The sequence below is a fragment of the Poecilia reticulata genome, chromosome 17 (assembly GCF_904066995.2).
Source record: "Poecilia reticulata chromosome 17, P_reticulata-male-v2, whole genome shotgun sequence".
Lineage (NCBI taxonomy): Eukaryota > Metazoa > Chordata > Actinopteri > Cyprinodontiformes > Poeciliidae > Poecilia > Poecilia reticulata.
The window spans coordinates 6,930,695-6,952,794 of NC_088846.1; the positions used below are offsets into that span (position 1 = coordinate 6,930,695).

General features: G+C 41.1%; 1 protein-coding gene across 4 annotated transcripts in view; it reads left to right on the top strand.

Moving 5' to 3' along the window:
* The window catches only part of LOC103479191 (abl interactor 1-like), a 29,498-nt gene extending 7,764 nt beyond the window's left edge, over positions 1 to 21,734 (top strand). The window contains exons 2-11 of one of the 4 annotated variants that reach the window (XM_081598328.1): positions 209 to 376; positions 7,700 to 7,876; positions 10,112 to 10,126; positions 10,270 to 10,373; positions 10,879 to 11,019; positions 11,899 to 11,999; positions 12,131 to 12,346; positions 15,503 to 15,592; positions 17,476 to 17,661; positions 18,732 to 21,734. In XM_081598328.1, coding sequence (XP_081454454.1) covers positions 209 to 376; positions 7,700 to 7,876; positions 10,112 to 10,126; positions 10,270 to 10,373; positions 10,879 to 11,019; positions 11,899 to 11,999; positions 12,131 to 12,346; positions 15,503 to 15,592; positions 17,476 to 17,661; positions 18,732 to 18,907 — 1,374 coding nt within the window. In that variant the 3' untranslated portion in view covers positions 18,908 to 21,734. The remainder of the gene's footprint in view (positions 1 to 208; positions 377 to 7,699; positions 7,877 to 10,111; positions 10,127 to 10,269; positions 10,374 to 10,878; positions 11,020 to 11,898; positions 12,000 to 12,130; positions 12,347 to 15,502; positions 15,593 to 17,475; positions 17,662 to 18,731) is intronic. The other 3 variants (XM_081598330.1, XM_081598329.1, XM_081598331.1) reach the window with 3 other exon arrangements.
* The last annotated feature ends 366 nt before the right edge of the window (positions 21,735 to 22,100 follow it).

Below are 22,100 nucleotides of genomic sequence, written 5' to 3' on the forward strand. Positions count from 1 at the left end.
CTCCTCAGAGCTTAACGGGGGCTTTGCAGTTTGAGAACAGCCGAGACTGAATGGTCCTGTCAGAAACCCGCTCTCCACACTCTCAGCTTAAAAAAAAAAAAAAAAGGTAAAAATTAGAGAACAGCGTTTCCTCCGACCACACATCCTTTCACTACTTTTTTTTAACATTTTTTTTTTAACTTCTGCTTTCTCTTCCTCTCCCTGCCAGGCTCAAGACAAAAAGAAAGCCCTGGAGGAGACCAAAGCCTACACCACGCAGTCTCTGGCCAGCGTTGCCTACCAGATCAATGCCTTAGCTAATAATGTGCTGCAGCTGCTGGACATTCAGGCCTCGCAGCTACGACGCATGGAGTCCTCCATCAACCACATCTCCCAGGTACAGAGGCCAGATCGACACCCGGGAGTCTTTAGTTGTGCCTGAGTTGCCTCAGATGATTTCGACATGAACCGTTTCACACACTGCAGGGTTTCCTCTGCAGTGTGTAGTTCAAAATAAAAACACAAGTAAAGCATAAAAAATTTATATATATTTGAACACTTATAGTATCCGTAATCAGAGTTTGAAGTTTTGAATTTAAATATTAAACATTAACATTTTCGCCTGTCTGGATGTGAAACTGGCTACTACTCCTTTCAGGAGTGAACACACGCACCTTGACAGCCTGTCTATCACCAAGGTTAAAAAAAAAATCCCAATTCGGGTTGGCTAATATGGCTGAAAAACGTATCATGATATAAGCATTTCAGAACCGCACAGCATTCTGGGAGATTTAAACAGATGAAGGCTTCATCCGCTCAACCTTTCCCAGCCAAGCTAAGCAACGTTTGATGGCATCAACTAAATAACTCACTGGGTTACCTATGAGGGTGCACCGATTGCAGTTTTCTGACCTAACGCCGATATTTAAAAAGCCTGATCCGCCGATTCCCGTTTTGGCCAATACCACATTTTTTTGTCTGAAATGTCAGTAAATATAGCAAGAAAGTCACAGAGTTGGCAACATTGGGGTGACTGCTGTTAGTGATAAGTCAGCTAGCCGATAAATCAGTACACCCCGAGTTACATAGCAACAACTTGTTGAGTAACTTCAATAGCAGCGGTTTAAGATTTTGCCCGTCTCAAAACTGCCTAAAAATTAAAAAACGACAATCTGGAGTGAAAACTGCGGATAAGGGAGGAAAGGTCACGCCATCATTTCATATATTTAAATCAAAAAAATTGATGAATAATTATCAATATCGGCTGATATGAAACATTCTACAGCCCTAGCCATTCACGATAAAAACTGTTATTATTTTGTTATGCTGTTATATTTCCGCATGATTTTAATTTAGAAATTCATACCAGTTAAGTACAAAGACATGCATTCCACTGATGTTCTCCAGTATGATAACATTAGAGGAAGTAATAAACTCTTGGAGACAGATATGATGGAGTGCATGCCACACCTCTTCTGTCTGCTCTCTGTCTTTCTGTCAGTCAGTGAACGTCCCGTGCCCTGCCTCCATGCTTCATTAAGCCCGTCAGGAATGAAGAAAAAATCCTGACAGCAGCACTCTCTCTCTCTGTTTCTGCATTCTCACCTCCCGCGGCCGGATACAGCGGCGTTAGGCGCGGTCCGACCAAGAACAATGCGCCGCCTTTATCGACCCATTAAAGAGGCTTAGCGCCCAATCTTGTTTCCCACTTGACATCGCTGCTTCACATTTTATAGCCCTCAGTGCTAACCACAATGTAACTCTGACCAAACATCCAGTGCAGAATTCTCTGTCAGTAATGTAACTTGGACAATTTCACATTATCGGTGTGGTAATAACTCTTAAAAATGTAGTTGTTGTTTTGTTTTTTTACCCCTGCCAATCGACAAAACAATTAAATCACGATTAATCACTATGCTTAATAAGTTTGAAATATAAATATGCAGGCAGTTGGGCTTGCCCAAGAACGGTGCTCTGGGCAAGTCCCTCCTTCTGAGTGTACACTCCAACCAATGAAAATGCAAACAATAATCAGATTTTTGTAGCAGAAAGTAGGTGATGTAGTCTCTCAGTACTCATCAGCAGCTAAGAGAAACTTACTTCACTACTCATGCATACAAGTTGTAGCAAACTTGTTCAGAAGAAAATCGACAGATAAGATCAATTTTATTTTCTATTTTTGGGAGCCCCACTCCTTTCTGCCGATACCCTCCTTTGTGTATTTGTTGTTTTGTTTGCTGAGGCACTTTGTGATTTTTATCTTTAGAGGGGCTTTACAAATAAATCTTTACTTACTGACTTTTCAGACAAAAAAAAATTGGTAACAACTGGGCAGAAAACTGCAATCGTTACAACCTTAATAATTATAAGGCAATTCTTCAAGAAAACTTTGACTGCATGACAGAAGCTAAGTTTCCAGTGACCATAAAATTGTGCAAGTTGGAATTACGTGAATACATTTGCTGAAAGTAAACAAACCAACTTTGAAAAAAACATTTCTGTGCTAGTTTTATCGAAGAATGGAGACACTTTTTTCCACATCACACCAGTTTGTATACAGCAGCATTGTAGGCACTCATAGCATTAACAAGCTTATTAACGTGAGATTTTAATTGTGTTTCTTATTTAATAGACATTTTCGACACTAGCGAAATGAATAATTATGAATGTCCCTCCCTCCCTCGTTCATGCCTCTAAAACAGGCATTTCTGGCTCTCGTTCAGCGTTCAAGTGTTTTTGTGTCTAAGGAATTAAGTCTGAACTTCCAGCTTAGTTCAGCTGAAACGGTTGAAATGAGATTAGAGCGAGAAGGAAGCCAAACATGGCTTGCCAAGTCCAAGTGTCCTTTAAAAAGCCCACACCAGCGGAGGCTGTGACGGAATAACACGAGGAACGCTTCGACATCAACACGCCATCTAAAGCTGAGACGTGAATCGCTATTTAGGTTGAATATTTGTGGCTAAAAATATCTTCAATGCAAAGGTAAATTAAACACACACGCTCTGGCTGTGTAACACTTTCCCGCACCTGCTTTTTTATTTGTTTTTCTCCATTTTGTTCCCAATAAACACTACGTCAGTGTCAGGTGGTCCAGTCGAGCTGAGTAGCTGAGAAACTTGGGTCCAAAGTAAACCTATCTGAATAGGAGATGCACCGATACTAATATCTGTATCGGCCCCGATATTGTGAAAACAATTCTTCATTGGGTATCAGTGAAAATGTTCCCGATGCATAAGAGCAGATCTATTCAGTGTAATTCTATTCTATGCTTATATCCTAATTGCACTTTCTCAACAATTTGAATGAAGGTTTGTTGCACTTCACAAAGAGAAACGTTTTAAATCAATTCAGCATCGTTTTTCTGTATCGGATCGGTATCAGCCGATACTAAAGCGTATCAGGAGTGAAAAAAGCGTATGGGTGCCCCCCTAATCTGAATACTACATTCATGACGTTTGAAATCGTCCATCTGGTCTTGGACTTCATCTTCCCCACTCCAGCCACAACTCGGCATATTTGGCTACTTTGTGGTAATGAGGAATTGTTTTGGTAAAAAGGAGATTTATTAGACCGAGGAGGGAGATCATCGCCCCTGATCCATCTGCTCTTTGAAACGCGCAGCAGGAACGTCTCTGAGGGCAAAGATTATAAAAGAAAATGAGATGCAGCGAGTGCAGGAAGGGCAGATGGAGTTGTGCCGTCAGCGATTAGGTAACCAGTTATTACGTCTGAAAGTTTGACACAGATCATCACGCAGTTTCGGGCCTTCAGCAATGAGCGCTCCAAGGAAATGTTGAAATAGAGATGACGGTGCAGCGTTTCAGGATTACCATGTTTTGTCACGGCTGTGGTAGTAGAGCAGAAGACACATGACGGATGTTTATAGCAGTTGTTGTTGCTGAGAAACGTGTTTATTCTGTGTGCTGGATTTGTTTTATACCCTATACATAAATCTCCTTGACTTTTTTCCCCTCTTATTCATTGTTTCTTTTTTTTTTTATCTCAACGTAATGTCAGAATCCTCTGTTTGCCTTATCCCTTTCTGTTCTTGGTTTTTTTGACTTTATCTAATCTTCACCTCAGCTCGTCTGTTGCTGGCAGGAAATGGGCGGCTCTTTCTTCTTACTTCCCAGCTGAAGCTGGGTGTGTAACGTTGGTTTCCTCTCCTAAAAAAGAGCTCAGCTGGTTCTCTATATTTAACTCGCATTCAGTCAGTCAGAGACTTCAGATCAGGCAAACGCACTTGACAACACCTAGCAAAAACATCCACTCATTCCTACATACTGGGTAGTACACCGTTATTTAAAAACATTTTACACCAGCTACAATCACATCACGACTCTGTTTTAATAAAAATACTTATATATCTGCACACAATAAAGAGGCATTCAGTCCTTACCAGTTGGATAAATGCAACAGTAATGTTATGTGAACAATTGCATGAAAAGCTGAATCTGTCAATTGATTCAGTATTTCAATGGACTAATAACTCTAAATAATGATTTTATACATATGCTCAAAATATGCCATGATAACTAATTTTGCTGAATGATAAATTGTCCCAGAGGTTTTTGTGATAAACAATAATATTGTTGTATAGCAGGGGTGTCCAAAGTCGGTCCTCAAGGGCCGGCATCCTGCATGTTTTAGTTCTCTAACAACCTCCTCAGCAAGTCAATGTTTTCCTTAAACCTTCTAATGAGCCATCATTTGATGCAGGTGTGTAAAACCAGGGAGAGAACTAAAACATGCAGGATGCCGGCCCTCGAGGACCTACTTTGGACACCCCTGTTGTATAGTAACATATAAGTAATACAGTGGTTCTTAACCTGGGTTCGATCGAACCCCAGGGGCTTGATGAGTCGGTCTCAGGGGTTCGGCAGAGTCTCTGCCGCGGAGGTAAAGACACACTTGAGTAAAGTTGAGATGACGCCCCGCTTTGCCATCACTTGCGGCAGAGGATCACGTTACATTGCTTAACCAATCAGTGCTGCGGAGGAGCCCTGATTAAAGGAGTTCCACTCTCAGCATGGATTTGAACTTGAACTTATACTTTGTATTTGAACTTTATTTACTTCAGCAAAGGTCACAGTTTTTACCAAATTCTGTAGCTTTCTGTGTACTTCTAAATCTTGTACTTTTTGGGGTTGGTACTGCCTCTAGTGGCGTGGGGGGTGGTAACACAACTAATATAATTGCATTACTAAATCAGAATACAGCAAAGTCTTTATTATTTATTATTAATTTTTCATTCTCTTAAGAATGTAGAGCTAATTAAATGATCTAAACAAGACCTTAAAGTGGTTCCAGTTTATCTCTATGGCCAACTTGTTGAAACTGTGGCAAATTTTAAATACCTTGGGTCGTTCCTGGACAGTCAGCTCAGCTTTGCTGAAAACACTGACTATATTTTGAAGAACTGTTCTCAGAGACTCTACCTTTTAAGAAGACTTAGAGATCATGGGGTGACCCCACTAGACTCTAGTTGGATCACCCCTGTCTTGGATTTGGGGGAAAAAAATCATATTTTATTTATCACTACAGAAGGATTCAGTGAGTGCGCATATGAAACTGGTGGATTCGGTACCTCAAAAAAGGTTAAGAACCACTGAAGTAATATAAAGGTAGTGGCATAACAGTTAAGAACAAGTTCTCAAAAATCTGTAAAATTTAAGTTCTAACAAACATTTAACACTGAACAGGAAGACATTTTAAATATCAAAAGCACATCAACAAAACAACTGAAACAACAAATAAAATGAATTGTGAACAAAATTTGACTGATTTTTCCATCCAGTTTTTGGTAGAAAGAGGGAGAAAAAAATAGAAAAACTATAAATCATGAAAATGGAAATTATTGAGCTTGATTTAATTTCTCATGGGATTAATTTATTGCTTATTGCGACAGACCTACTCAAATATCTCCACATAATTGATAAAACAGTGTTTTTCTTGAGGTTGATAATATGATAATATTTTAGCACAATTTTTTTTCTGGTATTAACTTTGCAGGTGATTTTTAAGGTGTTCACAGACACACTGTCTTCAGCTGCAGTTGTCTAAATATATCCTGTGTGTGTTTTTTTTTTTAATGTTGTTTTCCGCCTGTATTTTTTTGTTGCTGTGGTTATGCGGTTTGGATTTTTTTTGTCTTTCTGCAGGTGTAGAAACAGACTTTTCTTGTATTCCCTTTATTCTTCTCTCTTCTGTAACTTATCTGATATCTGTCTTTTTTTTCAAATCCCACCTGTGTAACTAGTGTCAAAATAGTTGAAAATATGGTAAACATTAAAAACTGCATATTTGTGGAATAAGGCCTTTGAAATAAATTATAAAAAAAGCTGCTGTCTTTCTTATATTAATTTTGTTTATAATCCTCTAAATGAAGATCTTCAGATTGTTTAGAAGCAGACTTTTGAACCCTCTTACATTGATGAGCAGCTACACTTGCTTCATTTGAATGATTGCTGCTACATTTCTCGTGTTAAATAATACCTCAATTCTCCAGAGAAGCTGCTTGACCTTTTTATTCCTCCAACTCTTCTAAAACAGGAAGGATGCTCTTTGTTGTTCCATAATCTACCTCAACATCTTGGCTTAATCTTATTAAAAAAAAAGACAGTATGCCTTTTATCGTAAATCATCCAAGATATTGATGAAATTTTTAAGATTTCATTAAGGCCGGAGAACAGGGAGCTCTTACTTTTTACTAGCGGTTCGTTCATTAGAAGGGTAAACCCGGGGCCGGCTTCAGCTCCACTCGTTTTTCCTCCTGCTCTCCTTAGCCCCGCCCCTCTGCCTCTGAGCATCACTCATCCGTTCCAGTTTCATCCATCATTCATAGATTGAGGGCCAGTTCATGCAAGAGACTGCTGTGAGTGATAATGACTTAAGCCTTAGAGGAGAAGTAGGTCATTGGTATTTTCAATTAGTCCTGGTGTGAAGGGCCGAAGGGGATCTTTGTGAAAATTGCACTGGAAAAACAAAATGAATCTCCAGTTTATTAGTTAGCTGTTTGCTCTTTTTTACTTTTACTTTTACTGTGGTTAAGAAAAAACAAATCCCAAAGACTTCCTTTGTTTTGTTTTTAACGATCTTGACACATGAGATGTAAAGAGCTGTAATATGATCCCATAAAATGAAAATGTAATAGTTTTCGTGTGTTTTTAGCAATATTAATACACCATTTCTTCATAAAACTTCATAAAATGGATAATGAAAAACAAAAATGGATTACAAAAAGCACAATGAGGGTGTGCTGTGGTGGCAGAAGGTTAAAGGCAACCCAAATATGGAGGCCTTATTCCTTGACGTGGCCGTCGCAGGTTCGATTCCCGGCCAAACATAGAAATAAGTGTTTTTTTGCAAAACTGCAATGGAGACACCTTTTTTGCACCACACGAGTCATGTGATCAACAGCGAGATATTACTACTGGCGAAAATGACAAAGACAACGACAGGAAGTGGTAGAAGGGCAATGGCGTGGCTTTGTAATTTTTTTTTACTTATGTAAACAAACGTATTCACATGTGATTTTAATTGGATTTCTTATTTAACGCAAACGCAGCAATTGTGAAATTGTGTTTTTTCAACTTTTGCAGAATATTGATAAACTTCTGCGCACATTTGTAAAGGAAAGAGTATGAAAGTTTCCTATGTTAGACGGCTAAATGTGCTGCGTCCCTTCATGGGGGCTTCATTCTCCGTCTCTCTTTTTCAGACGGTGGACATCCACAAGGAGAAGGTGGCGCGTCGCGAAATCGGCATCTTGACCACAAACAAGAACACCTCTCGCACCCACAAGATCATCGCCCCGGCGAACATGGAGCGGCCCGTGCGGTACATCCGGAAACCCATCGACTACACGCTGCTGGACGACGTGGGACACGGCGTCAAAGTAAGAGAAGACGTCAAAGAGTTAAACTTCAGACCAAGGCAGACAGAGCCAGAAGTTCACTGAGGTGATAAATCAGTCAAGGTACCCCAGAATGGTTGCCACGGGAGATTAAAAGATTTTTCAAAGATACATGAAAGAATCAAAGCAACACTGAATATGTTTCTGATGAGAGAACAACATTATAACAAGATGTAAAGCTGAAAAAGAGTGAATTATACATGATACCACCTCTTTAAAAATGTTGAATGAATAACCCAGAAATTAGATTCTGGTATAGTCTGGAGTTCTGACATTAAAATGGGTGGGAACTCCGTGTGTCGCCCTTTACCAGTCGATGCTGAGCTGGTTGCTGACTGTGGCTGAAAACAGATTTACTAACCCAATCTCTCTTTTTTTTGGGTCCAGTGCTGTCTGAAGCTGAACGTTGTTTATTGTGGGGGTGTGTGTGTGGGTGTATGTGTGTGAGCAAGGACAGAGACATCTTTGCCAAGTGTTATTCACACATCCACTGTTGAATCGTAGAAGAAAAGAAATCTCTCAGCCTTCTTCCGTTTCATTTTGGGAGCTTTCTTATATTTCTCCCCATGATCCATCCTCTCCTCTCCCCACTCTCTCCTGTGCGTTTTGTGTGTGCTCGTGCGCGTGTGTGTGTGTGGTCATGTGCGTAATGTGTGATTCGGCCTGTGTGTCGTTTTCTCCTGCCTCCCCCCGCTCCCCTTTGGGTCTGTCTCTGTTGAGGTAGCGGCTGTCTGACGATTTTCAAACATCCGCTGATTCAAATTCAAAAGCCACTGTCTCCTCCTTTGAGAGCTGGCTCACACTGAGGCAGATCTGGCATGGCTGGCTATGCAAATCAGGCATCATTCATGGACACAAGAGATGATGGATCTCTGTAGAAATCAGCGCAGATCAGAGCAGCCGGAGGTTGTTGGTGCTCGAAAAAAAAAAAAAAATCAAAGATTTAAAGTGTTTAATTCAACTAGGTTTGGAATTTATTAGGATTTATTTCCCGGTTTTATCTTCTTATTTGTCTCTCTCTGTCTCTCTCCTCCTTCCAGCTTTGTGTGTGTGTGTGTGTGTGTGTGTGTGTGTGTGTGTGTGTGTGTGTGTGTGTGTGTGTGTGTGTGTGTGTGCGCGTGTGTGTGTGTGTGGATATGCATTTAAATAGATCCATGTGGACAGAAATACATATCACATTCCAGTCCCTCCCAAGCCCTTTCTTCCATACACATCTGCAAATAGTTCAGAAGCGATGAAACTCGTCGCTGCCACAAAGAAAATCTACTGTGCAGCTTATTAGTGCTCCATCCCTTCGACGTGTTTCGTTTAAGCTGTGGCGGATCCCCTCGAGCTCCTGAGGCATTATCGTTGTCGTCCTTCTACCTCTTTTTTTAATTTCCCCTTCATCAGCCGAAAAAGGAAGCTGGGAATTCGGAGACATTCACACGCAGCGTGTTGACTGAGCTCTTCTCTTCTTTGCCACAATAACCTTTGTGGACATTTCTGAGAGTTTCCACAGCGACAGATTTTCTAACAGGTTAAAGCCTTCCCATCCCCCGGACTGTCTGCTGTTATTTATGACCTCAGGGTCTCTCCTGGTTCTCGTCCAATAGCAACGCTCGAGACATCAGCAGGCCACGTCAGCCAAACAGTATGTGGAGAACAAATGGGCTACAGAATTAACATATCCCAATTTTTTAGGAGTAAAAAAAGAGGCAGGGTTTTCCCCCGGAGTATTATAAGCCTGGCGGGCCACCAGGGTTTACTTGCTCTAAGCTTCGTTTGTTCATCTACAATAGGTTAAAAAGTGAAACGGTTGGAAACACAACATAGTCTGGTCAGTATGTGAACACATGGGGAGACAGAGGTCAGGTGTCTTTTGCTTTATTCACCAAAATTCCAGAACCACTTCCTGTCTTTAGCGCTCTCTACATGCTAACAACTACAGTGACTAAAGTGACAAGTCATAGATAAAGGATCAATAGATTTAGGCACTTGAATCAACTGAAGAGCAAAAAGTTAATATTTATTTGAATTGTTTCATCATTTTTGAGGTGGGGTCATTTTGACCTAATCTTGTAACTTCTTTAGATTTCTATGTTGTATAATAAGAATTAGCCAAAGAATGGATGTTTTTCATTTCTGTTCTGTTTTTCCCTTCACTCCTTACTAAGAAACAGTGTTGCTAACCAAGCTTAATAATAACTTGTCTCCTCTCTGCCTGCTTGCACTCAGTGGCTTAAAGCCAAGGTAAGAGTTGACTTTGTATCTTTCTTCTTCTCTGCGTTGAATAGAATGGAAATTTGAGTTTTCATGACAACTAATTTTCACTCCTATTTAAATCAGAAGAGCTATGAATGAGCCCCAGACTTAACTCCTCTTTGCTTTTCTAGCAACACGGGAACAATGCAGCAGGACGAGGAGGAACCCTGTCCAGGACCAACCCGCCTTCACAGAAGCCCCCGAGTCCCCCTATGGCTGGCCGGGGGACGCTCGGGTAAGAAGCTACAGCGTAATGCTACATACAACTAAGTGTCTCAGATTTATTTTTCCATAGGACCAAAACTGAACTATCTGGGTTTTTTCGTGGCTGTTGATAGCAGCTCTTTTAACACCATAGTGCAAACTTTTTTTTTGTACAGATTGCATGGAGTGTCGTGTGGGTTGGTGAAGATGAACGTAGTCAATTTACTGCAATAAATTTAGGCTTATGTAAAAAATGCTAGCCAGCTAGCTAGCAAGTATTAATAGCTGGCACCTTCATCCACCTTGATACACAGAGTGCAGTGAGTGATGATGTCTGCGTCTGGACTCAAACCTTAGCCTGAAAGAAAAGTCACATTAGTGCAAGACCTGTGATTAATGTATCTTAGGCAAGCTTACGTTTTCTTTCATGAATTTAAGCCTTAATTTTACGTTAATTTAAGAATTTTTAAGATTATTTTTAAGGATGCACGGAAACCCTGTAGAAATATTATTTTCCAATGCTGGTCTGAATCCAGGCGTAACACCCCCTACAAGACCCTGGAGCCCGTGAAGCCTCCAGTGGTGCCTAACGACTACATGACGAGCCCGGCCCGACTGGGGAACCAGCACAGCCCCGCACGCACGGCCTCGCTCAACCAGAGACCCAGGACACACAGGTAGCAAACCTGAGACCGTCCGTCTAAATCAGGGGTCTGCAACGTGCGACTCCAGAGGCTTAAACATATATATATATATATATATATATATATATATATATATATATATATATATATATATATATATATATAAAGAAATTCAGGTTTTTACTAGGTTTTTTCCCTGCAGTGTTAGAATTAAATTCTTACAGAGAATGACACTGAGGATGCATTCGCACCAGACCAGTCCTCTTTAATCAAACTCCAGTTCGTTTGCCTAGAAAGTCTGGATCATTTGTTGAGGTGTGAAGGTGCAATCAAACTCTGATGCAAATATAAAAAAGTAAACTCTAGTCTGCCTGAAAACATCTGTCTGGGTTTGGTTGAAATGAGCTCTGGTGCGGTTCGAATGCATACTGTATGTGAATACCAAGCTGACCAGAGACCGCTCCAAAAGCAGGAAGCAAACCGCAGCACAGGGCATCTTGGGTAAATACAACCAAAACAAAGGGAGATAAATTGCTGGCTATTATAAGACAAATTAAATTATAAGTTGTCCTTTTTCACAACGTCTTGTCACATTTGCGGCTCTGAAAACATTTTATATAGCCGGCCTCAGAGCAGTAAAAGCCTCTTCAAGCTGTAAAGGTGTGTGTGGGCCAAACGAACACACACCCAGATGCAACGGTGACACACGCCAACAGCGCACTGTTGTTGGTCCACTGTGGAGCTGCAAAACGCAACTGTGAAACATTTTTTGCATACCACAAGTGAACCTGTTACCATGGCGATGGAATAAGTGTTGCGACAGAATGACACACGCCGGAGTAATGACGGCCTGCCAGACCCGGTTGTGTAATTAGGGCCTTCCTGAAGCTTCTTCTTCTGCTATGTCTGCAGCGGCAGCAGCGGGGGCAGCGGCGGCCGGGAGAACAGTGGCGGCAGCGGGGTCGGGGTCCCCCTCGCCGTTCCCACTCCGTCCCCGCCCAGCATGGGGCAAGGTGGGTCCCAACAGCTGCAGCAGCTCACACCTCGTTTGTCCTCCATCAAACGGAGAATTCACATGGAATAATGCAGCAGCCGATCGTTTCACCGTTTTAACCCTGCTCACCGCCTTCTTCCCGTCCCGCAGTGGCGACCTCCGCAGCGTCGGTGCCGCAGGGCCCCGGCTTGGGCCCCATCCCCATGTCCCAGTTCGGTACCATCTCCCGCCAGATCTCCCGCCACAACTCTTCCACCACTTCCTCGGCCTCCATGGTGTCGGCCACAGGGACCTACCGCCGCGCGCCCTCCGTCTCCTCCCAGCAGCCTCACGTCAACGGGGGCCCGGCGTTCCAACAGAACGCAGGTAGGTCAGAGCTTTAGGAGGGAAACACTGTAGTATTCTTTCTTGCATTTCAACTGTAAAATCAGAGATTTTTTTTGTTTATGTTGTTGTTGACTGGGATGAAAATGGTTGAGGAGATTTAAAAGTTACGTTTATCCCTTTAGTTTGTCACATCACAGCCACATTTTTGGCTGGGATTTCATGTCATTGAATGGGAATAAATGCGAAAAATAATAATTAGGGCCAGGACTTGAATTAATAACCGATTTGAATGTGTTAAATACCTTAATGCAAATAATCTTTTTTTCTTTTCTCTTTTTTTTTTTTTTACATACATAAGTCTCAAGGCGGAACCTTTGCATTCATTTGTCTCTGATACGCCTGTAAATCTGACGCACAAGCTACAAAAACGCCTCTTCTCTTGGCCCACTGGGGTTGAATTTTTTTCTTCAAAAACGATCTAAAAAAAGACTATTGTTATGTTGAAGTTGTGCTTAATGGAGTAAAGCTATTAAAGCCTAAAATAGCACCTGAATGCTAAACATGTAGCAGCAGCACAGACGTCCACAACGCTGGACATCTATGCACAATGTCCACATTTCTAAAGGAGTTCAATGAATTATCAGGGTAGAATAACACTTTGGACCAAACTGACAGTTGGATGACAGATTAAAAACAATAAATATCTGTGTTGTTAAACTTATACTTCTACATGTGCAAAATTAGTAGAGGGGTATCTCAAAAAACTACCGGACTTTTAAAAAAATGTTCTTTATGTCTTTTTCCCCCCCTAAACGTAAGGAAAAAATTCCTGAGTGTATCTCCAGCTGAGGCTTGGTCTCCAAAGTATTGTTCCAAGCCAACTGAATTAAAGACAGTGCAATGTTTTTTTTTTATTTGAAATATTTTTTGAAGCAGTGTATCATTTTCCTTCCATCTCATAAATATGTGCTACTCTGTGTGAACCTAATACAAAACTTTCTAGGCTTAATCATACTTATGCAAGATGATGAGTCGTGCTGAAACCATCCGGTTTCCGTTCTGATTTGTTTCATCAATACTTCTCACCACTTTACGTAACAAACCTTTAAATCACCTAGAGGAAACTTCCTGCTCTTTAGATCTTTAGGAGTGGATCTGAAACACAGCCGTCCGCCGGGCAACATGGGGAAACCCATTCCTTCTTATCCAGGGCCTTGGATTTATTCTCCCCGTTCTCCTCTAATGGCTCCTGCCTCCGAGGACGACCATCTTTCTCAGCAGAAAACGCAGACAGACGAGGCAGCCTCTGTGCCGGTGTAGCGTAACCGGACTAAAAGTGACTCCTGGATTTGCGGCGGTCGGTGGCGATTACAGGAAGCGGCTGGGCGAGTTGACACGTTTGAGCCGTAGACGGATAGCAATAAGGCGCAGTGAGACTGCAGACGCCCTTCCATTACATGTGATTTGTGAGTCATAGTTGGCATGTGTCTGCGTGTGACATCATTTTTGAGTGAGGACGGTGGTTTGCCTGTCTGCTTATCTCTCTCTTTTTTTTTTGAGACAGTGGGGGTTAAACTGCTTTTTTATACAGGCATAAGATGATATTCCATCAATATGTATGATATGTATTCTTAAATAGGGCTGTAGTGATACAATAATCTCACAATACAATACAATACGCGATATGCTGCTCACAATACGATATATATTGCGATATTCCGCAAGCGTTACAATTCGATACACTTTTGCGGTTTTCTGACAGATTTTAGAGGGACAGAGTGATTTTGGTGACATTTTGTGACTGTTATAGAGTTGGATTGAATTAATTTAACTGAAAACTGATTAAAAGCACCAACTACACAATACCTGGCTCTGGTTGGACATGGACACAGACTTAAAGTCGACAGCTGGACAAAATGAATTAAAGAAGTGGTGAGAAAACATGTTTCTTTTAATTGAAACAGTACAAACTGTAGCTTACATGCATTTGTAAAGTAAATAATACCTTTTTAATCTTGACACTTAACATCTGAAGGAATCACTCTGAGCCTGATGACCTAATCACTCTCCCGGCGAAGCAAGCAGTGAGTGAGCAAGGTGACAGTTGGATGTTACGATACTTGCGGGTGAATATCGATTTTTTCTAGTTAAGAAAATATCGATATATATCGCAAAAATTGATATTATTACACAGCCCTATTCTTAAATGACCTGGATTAGTTATAAATGCTGCAAATTTCTGAATGCGTTTTAGTAGGGCTGGAATGATTAATCGGATTAATCATCATGAATCCATTGTTGAAATAATCGTCAATTAATTTAGCATCGATTAATCATTAACTATATGAGCATACAGACTCTAAGAGAGCAGTAACCAAACCTATGCAAAAAATCTACATTTTACACTTAAGTTGATATAAAAATTTTGTATCCATGTTCAGGTGCCACAGTTTGACTTTCACCTGGTTCAAATTCTGTACAAAAATATCTTAAGCACCCTTTGCTCTCCAATTATTAATCTGTTAATCCTAAAATAATCAACAGCTCAGCCGTATTCCGGATTGATTTTTCACATGTTGATGTTAGAAGTATTTTTTTAGATGCTGGTGGGTGCATTCTTTGAAACAAATGATCAATATGTTGTTGCATTTAGGCAATAACATGTTGGTTTATTATTTAAAGAAGAAATTGAACGATCTGTTTATTTGCATATTTTAATGTATTTCTGACATCACATATGAAAGGCTTACATGAAAAATCTGCAGGAGGTGGCAAATTGTTTTATCCGATTAATCGTCAGAATTTTCGACTGACGATTAATCAGCTGGTGAGCACGCGCCGCTGCCATGTGTTTGGGTCTGTGCAGCTCTTTGCTTTCTTTTTACTGTCTGAAGCTTCCTGCAGTGTGCAGTTTATTTTTTAATAAAAAAGAAAAAAAAAACAGATGCTGATGAGGCAGATCCTCAAACAGATTAGAAGAAATTCCACTCTAGACCAGAAAACCGAAATGCGTTTCTTCCTGCACATTTTTACCTGCTCTGGCTATTTTTATTTTATTTTTGTTAGTCTTTCTGACTTTCATGCTCTTGTCATGTCCTGTTTCACGTCTCCATCACTCTCCTTGTCCACCTCCACTCCCCGTCTCTCTCTGTCTGTCGCTTCCTCTGCCTTCTCGCCTGGGCGTCGCTGCTTCAGTGTCTGTGAATCCTCCGCCTCCTCCCCCCATGGTCCAGCTGACCCCGCAGATCCCCCTGACCGGCTTCGTGGCCAGAATGCAGGAGAGCAGTAAGTACAGCATCACACCCAGCCGCTCGTGAGGACACACACGTTTACACACATCCGGCTTCAGAAGGGCTACCTTTTGCTCGCGCTGCCTAGAGAGGTTGCTGGCGGAGCACCCTCTCTGATGTCTGGGGGGGTTGCCATGGTGATGAATCAGCCTGGGTCCTCAACTGTCTGTCCTCTAAAAGGTAGAAAATGTGACCTGATGGCTTGCCCTGAATTCTCCACCTGTCTGTGTCTGCTTGCTTAGAGCGCAGGAAACGCCTGCAGACATTTAATCTGGATTATTTTTGAATGTAATATTTCCAACTGCTTTTCTTTTCATGAGTTCTCTGTCTTGATGCTAAAAAGGGATTATCAGTAACTACACAGCCTTGTAAAAGTATTCACAGCCTGAGGGAAACTTTGGAAAAGGCTTACAGGGGCGGTAGCCCAGGGCACCAACTTTTAGGGGTGGCCCCAAAGATTTTTATTTTTTTGTTTTTTAATTAAATTAAATCTTTATTTCGAACAAGTAAAATGACAAAAATGCTGAAGAAAACAAAATATATATCATAATAATCAAACATTAAAAAAAGAAGACAACAAAACTCCCACAACCAGTTTGAAAAAAGCAGATTAAAGACGAAGCTTATTAAATCCTACCCCCAATCTGTCTCATTAAAATATGTCCCACATCACACATATTTCCACATCTATGAATGTGTGTTTTGAAAATGTTGTATAAAACTTTATTTAAAACGTCTAGGCCAAAAATTATGTGAGTTGTAAGATTTCAGGATTTTCTTTTGTAATAAGAATAATATTCAAGCATTAGAAGATTATGAGGCTATAATCTATTACTTTGACAGCAACATGGAGTGATGGATGACATATTAAACCAATTCGGTTCATACCTGCAGATGCACAGAGGGATTATTTGTTTGCAAACATAACGGATGAGCGCACAACTTGACTGCAGAAACTGCACGGGTTGCCATGGCTACCTGCATTTACCTTGCTGTTTTAACGTTATCTAGCATGTTGTTGGCATACTACTGTTTGTCACAGTGAGATAAAATGAGTTACATCACCAACTTGACATTAGTGGAGGAGAAACATCTTAAGGAGCCAAACGTGTCGTTTCATATAGGTGAGCAGATAAATGACAAGAAAAAAATGGCTGTCATGTTTCACTCGCTTGGAACATTAAAGCAGTTTTGTTCACGGTAAGATCACTAGCGCTCAATGAGATGAAAGTGTACATGGTTTCTAAACACATTGCAATTAGATGCAATTTTTTATTGTTGGTCTGTCCCTAAAGCTCAGAATACATTACATAAAATAAGCTTACTGTATTTGCAAGAACAGAGAATAGCAGGCTGTAAGTTAGAATCACACATTTTAACAAGGGAGCCTCCCTGCACAGGGATCTTCAAAGGGTGGCGCATTTCAAACAGGCACTACTGTCGCTTCGTGTATCATCCTTAACGCTGTTTTTATTACAGAAACCTTTGCCAGAAATATACTTAAAATCTGACTAAATCCAGACTTTTTACTGCAGGTAATGAAACTGCTGTCAGGGGTGGATTTTATTATGAACTTAAAACATCGCTGGAGTCAATTGGTCGACCTATGGGAACCAAAGAGTTGCTTTAGTACATGAGAAAGACATTGTATATAAAAACTTATCATGTGAAAACAGATGTGATGTAGATCTACATGCCAGACAAACTGATTTTTAGCCAGGATCCTTCACTGCCCTCTACTGGTCAGAGTATTTCATCATTTCTTTGCTGCTTTCTTAAATTAAATAGAAACGTTTGTGATGACTTTTTACTCGGCATATTTAGATCAAATTGAACCAAAGAAAAACGAATTGTTTTCTGCATTTTCTTGTGTTCCAGTAACAGACAGTCCAGCTCCGCCTCCTCCACCTCCCCCAGAGGACATAGGTGTGTTTGAGGAGCCTGCTCCCCCTCCGCCTCCTCCGCCTGTGGACTACGAGGAAGAGGAAGCTGCCGTTGTTCACTACAGCGATCCCTACGCTGATGGAGACCCCCACTGGGCCCCCAAGGCATACTTAGAGAAAGGTCAGTGCCAGTGGAAACCATGTAATATTATTCAGAGTCCCTCACAGACCGGAAAGGATAGAGTGTCACTGATGTACATACAGAGCCAAGTTCGGTTTGGTTTACGTCAGCTGTGTCAAGATGCAAACAGGGCTAAGCAAATTTCTCTTTTCTATTGCATAATTAATTTCAATTTAAATAACTCTGGCTTTAGGAGCCGTAGTCTGTGAAATACTTTACAAAATAATTCATCCTATATCAGTGTTTCTCAACCATTTTTGGCCCAGCGCCCCCCTAGCCTTTACCCAGGTCCCTCACCGCCCCCCACCAAAGAATTTGCAGGCTACTTTGCACTGATCTAACGGCCCCCAAAGGCATCCCAGCCCCCCTTTTGTAAAAATGTCCACCAGCGCTCCCTGCCATCCTCTGAACGCCCCCTGGGGGGCGGTACCGCCCACGTTGAGAACCGCTACTCTATATCAACAAATGACATAGGATGAATAGAAATTACACGGCCACAGCAAAGGGAAAGTAGTGCTGAAAAATTGTGGAGAAACAATTCAGAACCACTCTTTTTTTTTTCTCCTGCTCTGAATTGAATTTACTCTACATAGATACCCGTTGTCGTGGCAACCGACTGACAACACCTCCACTAGCCTGCAGAGCAGACAAGTAAAATGTGCCAGGGACACCAACACCAATAAACAACGGAAATATTTCCCACACAAAACACCAGAGCATTCTGTCCGTTACAGTTTCATGGTTTCGGGCCTTATGCTTATTGATTATTAATAAAACACTAGCTCTGGCTAATTAGCTAATTTAAACACCTGTTCTGCTGATGATAAGTCAGAGAGTAAGCTTTTTTTGTAAACTGAATTCTGCCGCACATCTACATGCTAAGGTTGTCAAAGTCAAGCTAGCATAATGAATTATCTGCTATATAAGTTCATAGTGAACATTTGTATTTATTGTTATATATGGGCTGATATTGGGCACGGAAAGGTCTTGAATTTTGACATGGAACATTTGTACTCACACAGTCCTTTATATTCACTAAACATACAGCATCTTATGTTCTTCTGACCCAGTTGTGGCCATCTACGACTACACGAAGGACAAGGAGGACGAGCTGTCCTTCATGGAAGGCGCCATCATCTACATCATCAAAAAGAACGACGACGGATGGTTCGAAGGCGTCTGCAACGGCGTCACCGGACTCTTCCCAGGGAATTACGTCGAATCAATCATGCATTACGCTGACTAAAGAAAATAACCCAAAAAGCGAAGAAAAACCTCCAATGATGGAGCTCAGTTTTTTTTTATACATAAGATCTACATATGTACAGCCGTATGATGAGAAACGAAGCTCCCATTTTGAGTAAAGTGCCATGGTGATTCTTATTCTTTGAAAGCATTTTATTTAGATCCGCGCGAGTTGTGCTTGCATTTATTTAGTCTACTAAAATGAGAATGTTGCACAAAAACGGGGAAGGAGTTTAATATTTGACAGGCTGCGGTCTGCTAATTTACACTGGAAATACAAAAAGAGGAGCCTCACTAGAATTTACCCTTAACCATATGTTTGTCATTGCAAACTACTATGAAAAATACAGTAGATTCAGTCTGAAAACTGAGACGAGGCTCCTTTAGCTTCAACCCTGATTATTTGCACTGCGGACCACCAGAGCGACTCTTCCCTCCGCTCCGACGGACAACGAAAGCGTCAACAAGTGCGTTTAGTTAGGACACGACTGAATGTTCCACGCTGTCGAAATCACGAAAAACGCTTACGAGCGGGAGTGTGAAGGTGTGTGTATTTACACCGCTCTGTGTCGAATTACAAAGGAAGGTTGTACAGAATGCATTAATAGACAACAACAAAAAAAAAAGAGAGACAATTTCCTTCTTCAGTCTGGTGGAGTTTCTTTCTGTACTCTAACGTGTATATAACGTGTAACGTGACCAACTGCCAGTACAGTACATTTTGTCGGTGTGCTTCGTCCGTGGAGGTGAGCGGTGCCAAGGCTGGGTTCCTTTTTCAATTTAGCTCATTTTTACTTGAATGTTCCAATTTTTTTTTTGTCTTCATCAGTCACGGTGCCATTTCCGTTTTGGCGAAGTGATTGTGTCTATTCCGTTCTGATTCGGTCGTCGCCGCTGTACTCGGTGACGCTGTCGCTGTTGCGTCTGTTCATGTTGTTTTCCTTTGTGTCGTAGCTGCACTGATAGTCATCAACGACTGTAGTGACTTTGATTTCCGTCTCACTGTTGATTGCGACGCGCCAGTCGCCGTCAAGCGGGGAGCGACGAAGGACGCCCCGGGAGAAGTCGTTCATTCTGCAAACATTTGCTGGTGCGGTGCTTTCCAGATGGTGCTCACCGACCCGAACAACCTCAAGTGCGACACTGCTTAACGGAGAACCGTAACGAAGAACGCGGAGGCGTGTCTCTTATTTTCCAACATCGCTCGCTTTTTGATTGTAAATTCCGTCAATCATATCTGTAATGTGAATGTAGGCAAATCAGCAGTAGCGCGCTGTCAGTCACTCCTGATCTCTGGTTCAAGATCCTGTGCTAAACATCTCTAGCTACTGCTGAGAAAATACGTTTAAAGGGACACGTTAGCTTTGCTAAGCTAACATTCTACTAAAATGTTTTAGTAGTAGTTCTCTTACCTGTGGTAGAGGCAGGAAATATTCCAGTGAGTTTGCGGAAAAGTTAAGCCCTCAGCTAATCAGTCATTGTTTCAGCTAATCTGCTGCTGCTGTCTCCCAGCCAATTAAAATGCTTAAAATGATCAGAAAACCTGGGATGTGATGAATGCAGTGCAATTCCATAGAAAACAAATATTGTAGGCTCCTTTTGTTTTTTTGGTGCCTATTCAACATAAGCGGGCGCTAACTACCCCTTGAGTGCACTTGCGTGAAAGTAACAGGAAGTGCTTAAATGACTGACATGTTCAGTCTTTTCATCTGATACTTCAGTGCCTCCCTTTTCTAATGCCGCCCTGTGTAAGTGCCCAGATCAAGAGCCACCACTGCCCTTTGAATACAATGCTACAGTAGAGGATATGGCGTAGGGTTAGGGTTCACATGTAAATAACCATAACTCAATCAGCAGAGTTTAATGTAGTAAAACAGATGCTGTGTGGCTGAGAAAATAGCAGCAGGAAATAGGATCCTGTGAAATGTAGTTATGTAGCAGTGTACACCGCAGATGTAAACATTTTTCAGTTTCCGTTGTTTTAAATGGACGAAATACGATAAAACGGCTGTAACTGGCTAGCTGTTAGCCTCCTACCACTCTCACTTTTCTACAAACTCTCTCTACACTCTGCTGCAGGTAAAGGAACTTCACTTCCAACAATATGTGAACTACACCTTTACGGTCTAAGGAATGAGGGCTGTTGGTAGTTTCCTCTCTAAAAAGAAAACCCTGCTCTTACAAATTGATTGTCGGTGGAAGTAAAACTCCTACATATCTCTGAAGCCTATTGATCACATACTCGTTTGTACTTTGAAGTGACGCCTTTTTATCATTTTTACTTTACCAGGGAATGTCCTGATATGAGCAGTATTCGTTCAGCCTCTCTGCATGATCGTGTATCATTTATAGACTATGATTCTCCAGTGCGTCCCTGTCTTGATTGTATTTGACATCATGAGGCCGTTTGTGTTTTTTTTTAATTGAGAAGACGACTTTTTTCTACGTGATGCATTTTTAACTTTGCATTTGACTTTTTTTTTTTTTGTACGTGAGAAACGGCAGAGAAGCGTTTGCTCGCAGTTTGTATGTGAAGGTTTTATTTATACCCTTTTTGTTCTCATTTTGGAAATCATGAACTGGCCACCGGCGGGCAGAAAGTGTTTACTCGCCCCTAATGCCAGGGCATCACCAGACATGGCACCCTTTGTCCAATGTGTTTTCATATGCTCAAACGTGGAATCAAGAAGAAGAAGAAAAAAAAGAAACGTGTAACTTAAATGTTCATGGGAATAGAATCTGTTTGTCCTCCTCTCAGTTTGTACATAGAATGTGCTCATTGAAATTTATGTACAGTCTTTTTGTAATAAACAGCTTATTGAAACAAATTTTAAAGTTTTTTTTTTCCAAAGCAAAATGGAAATGGAAGTAAAATTCCAGATTTTTCAAAATCGGTCATATTTTCCTTGGCGTACATGTTTATTGGGACGTGTTGAGTCAGAAAAAGACAGAAAACTGGGACCCTGAAATTTTTGTTTTTTTCATAGGCTAAATAACGCAATAGCGAGCCACATCCTGCTCTTGTTGCTGAAAATACACCATCTTAAATCAGCTTTTATAAAAACAATAAAATAAAATAAAAAAATTGTGGCCCATGAAATACTTTCAGCTGTACATTTTTGGCCACCTTGGCAAAATGTTTGTACAATACACAGGGTTTGTACAAAGTTAAAGATCTCTTTATCGTCCGACCT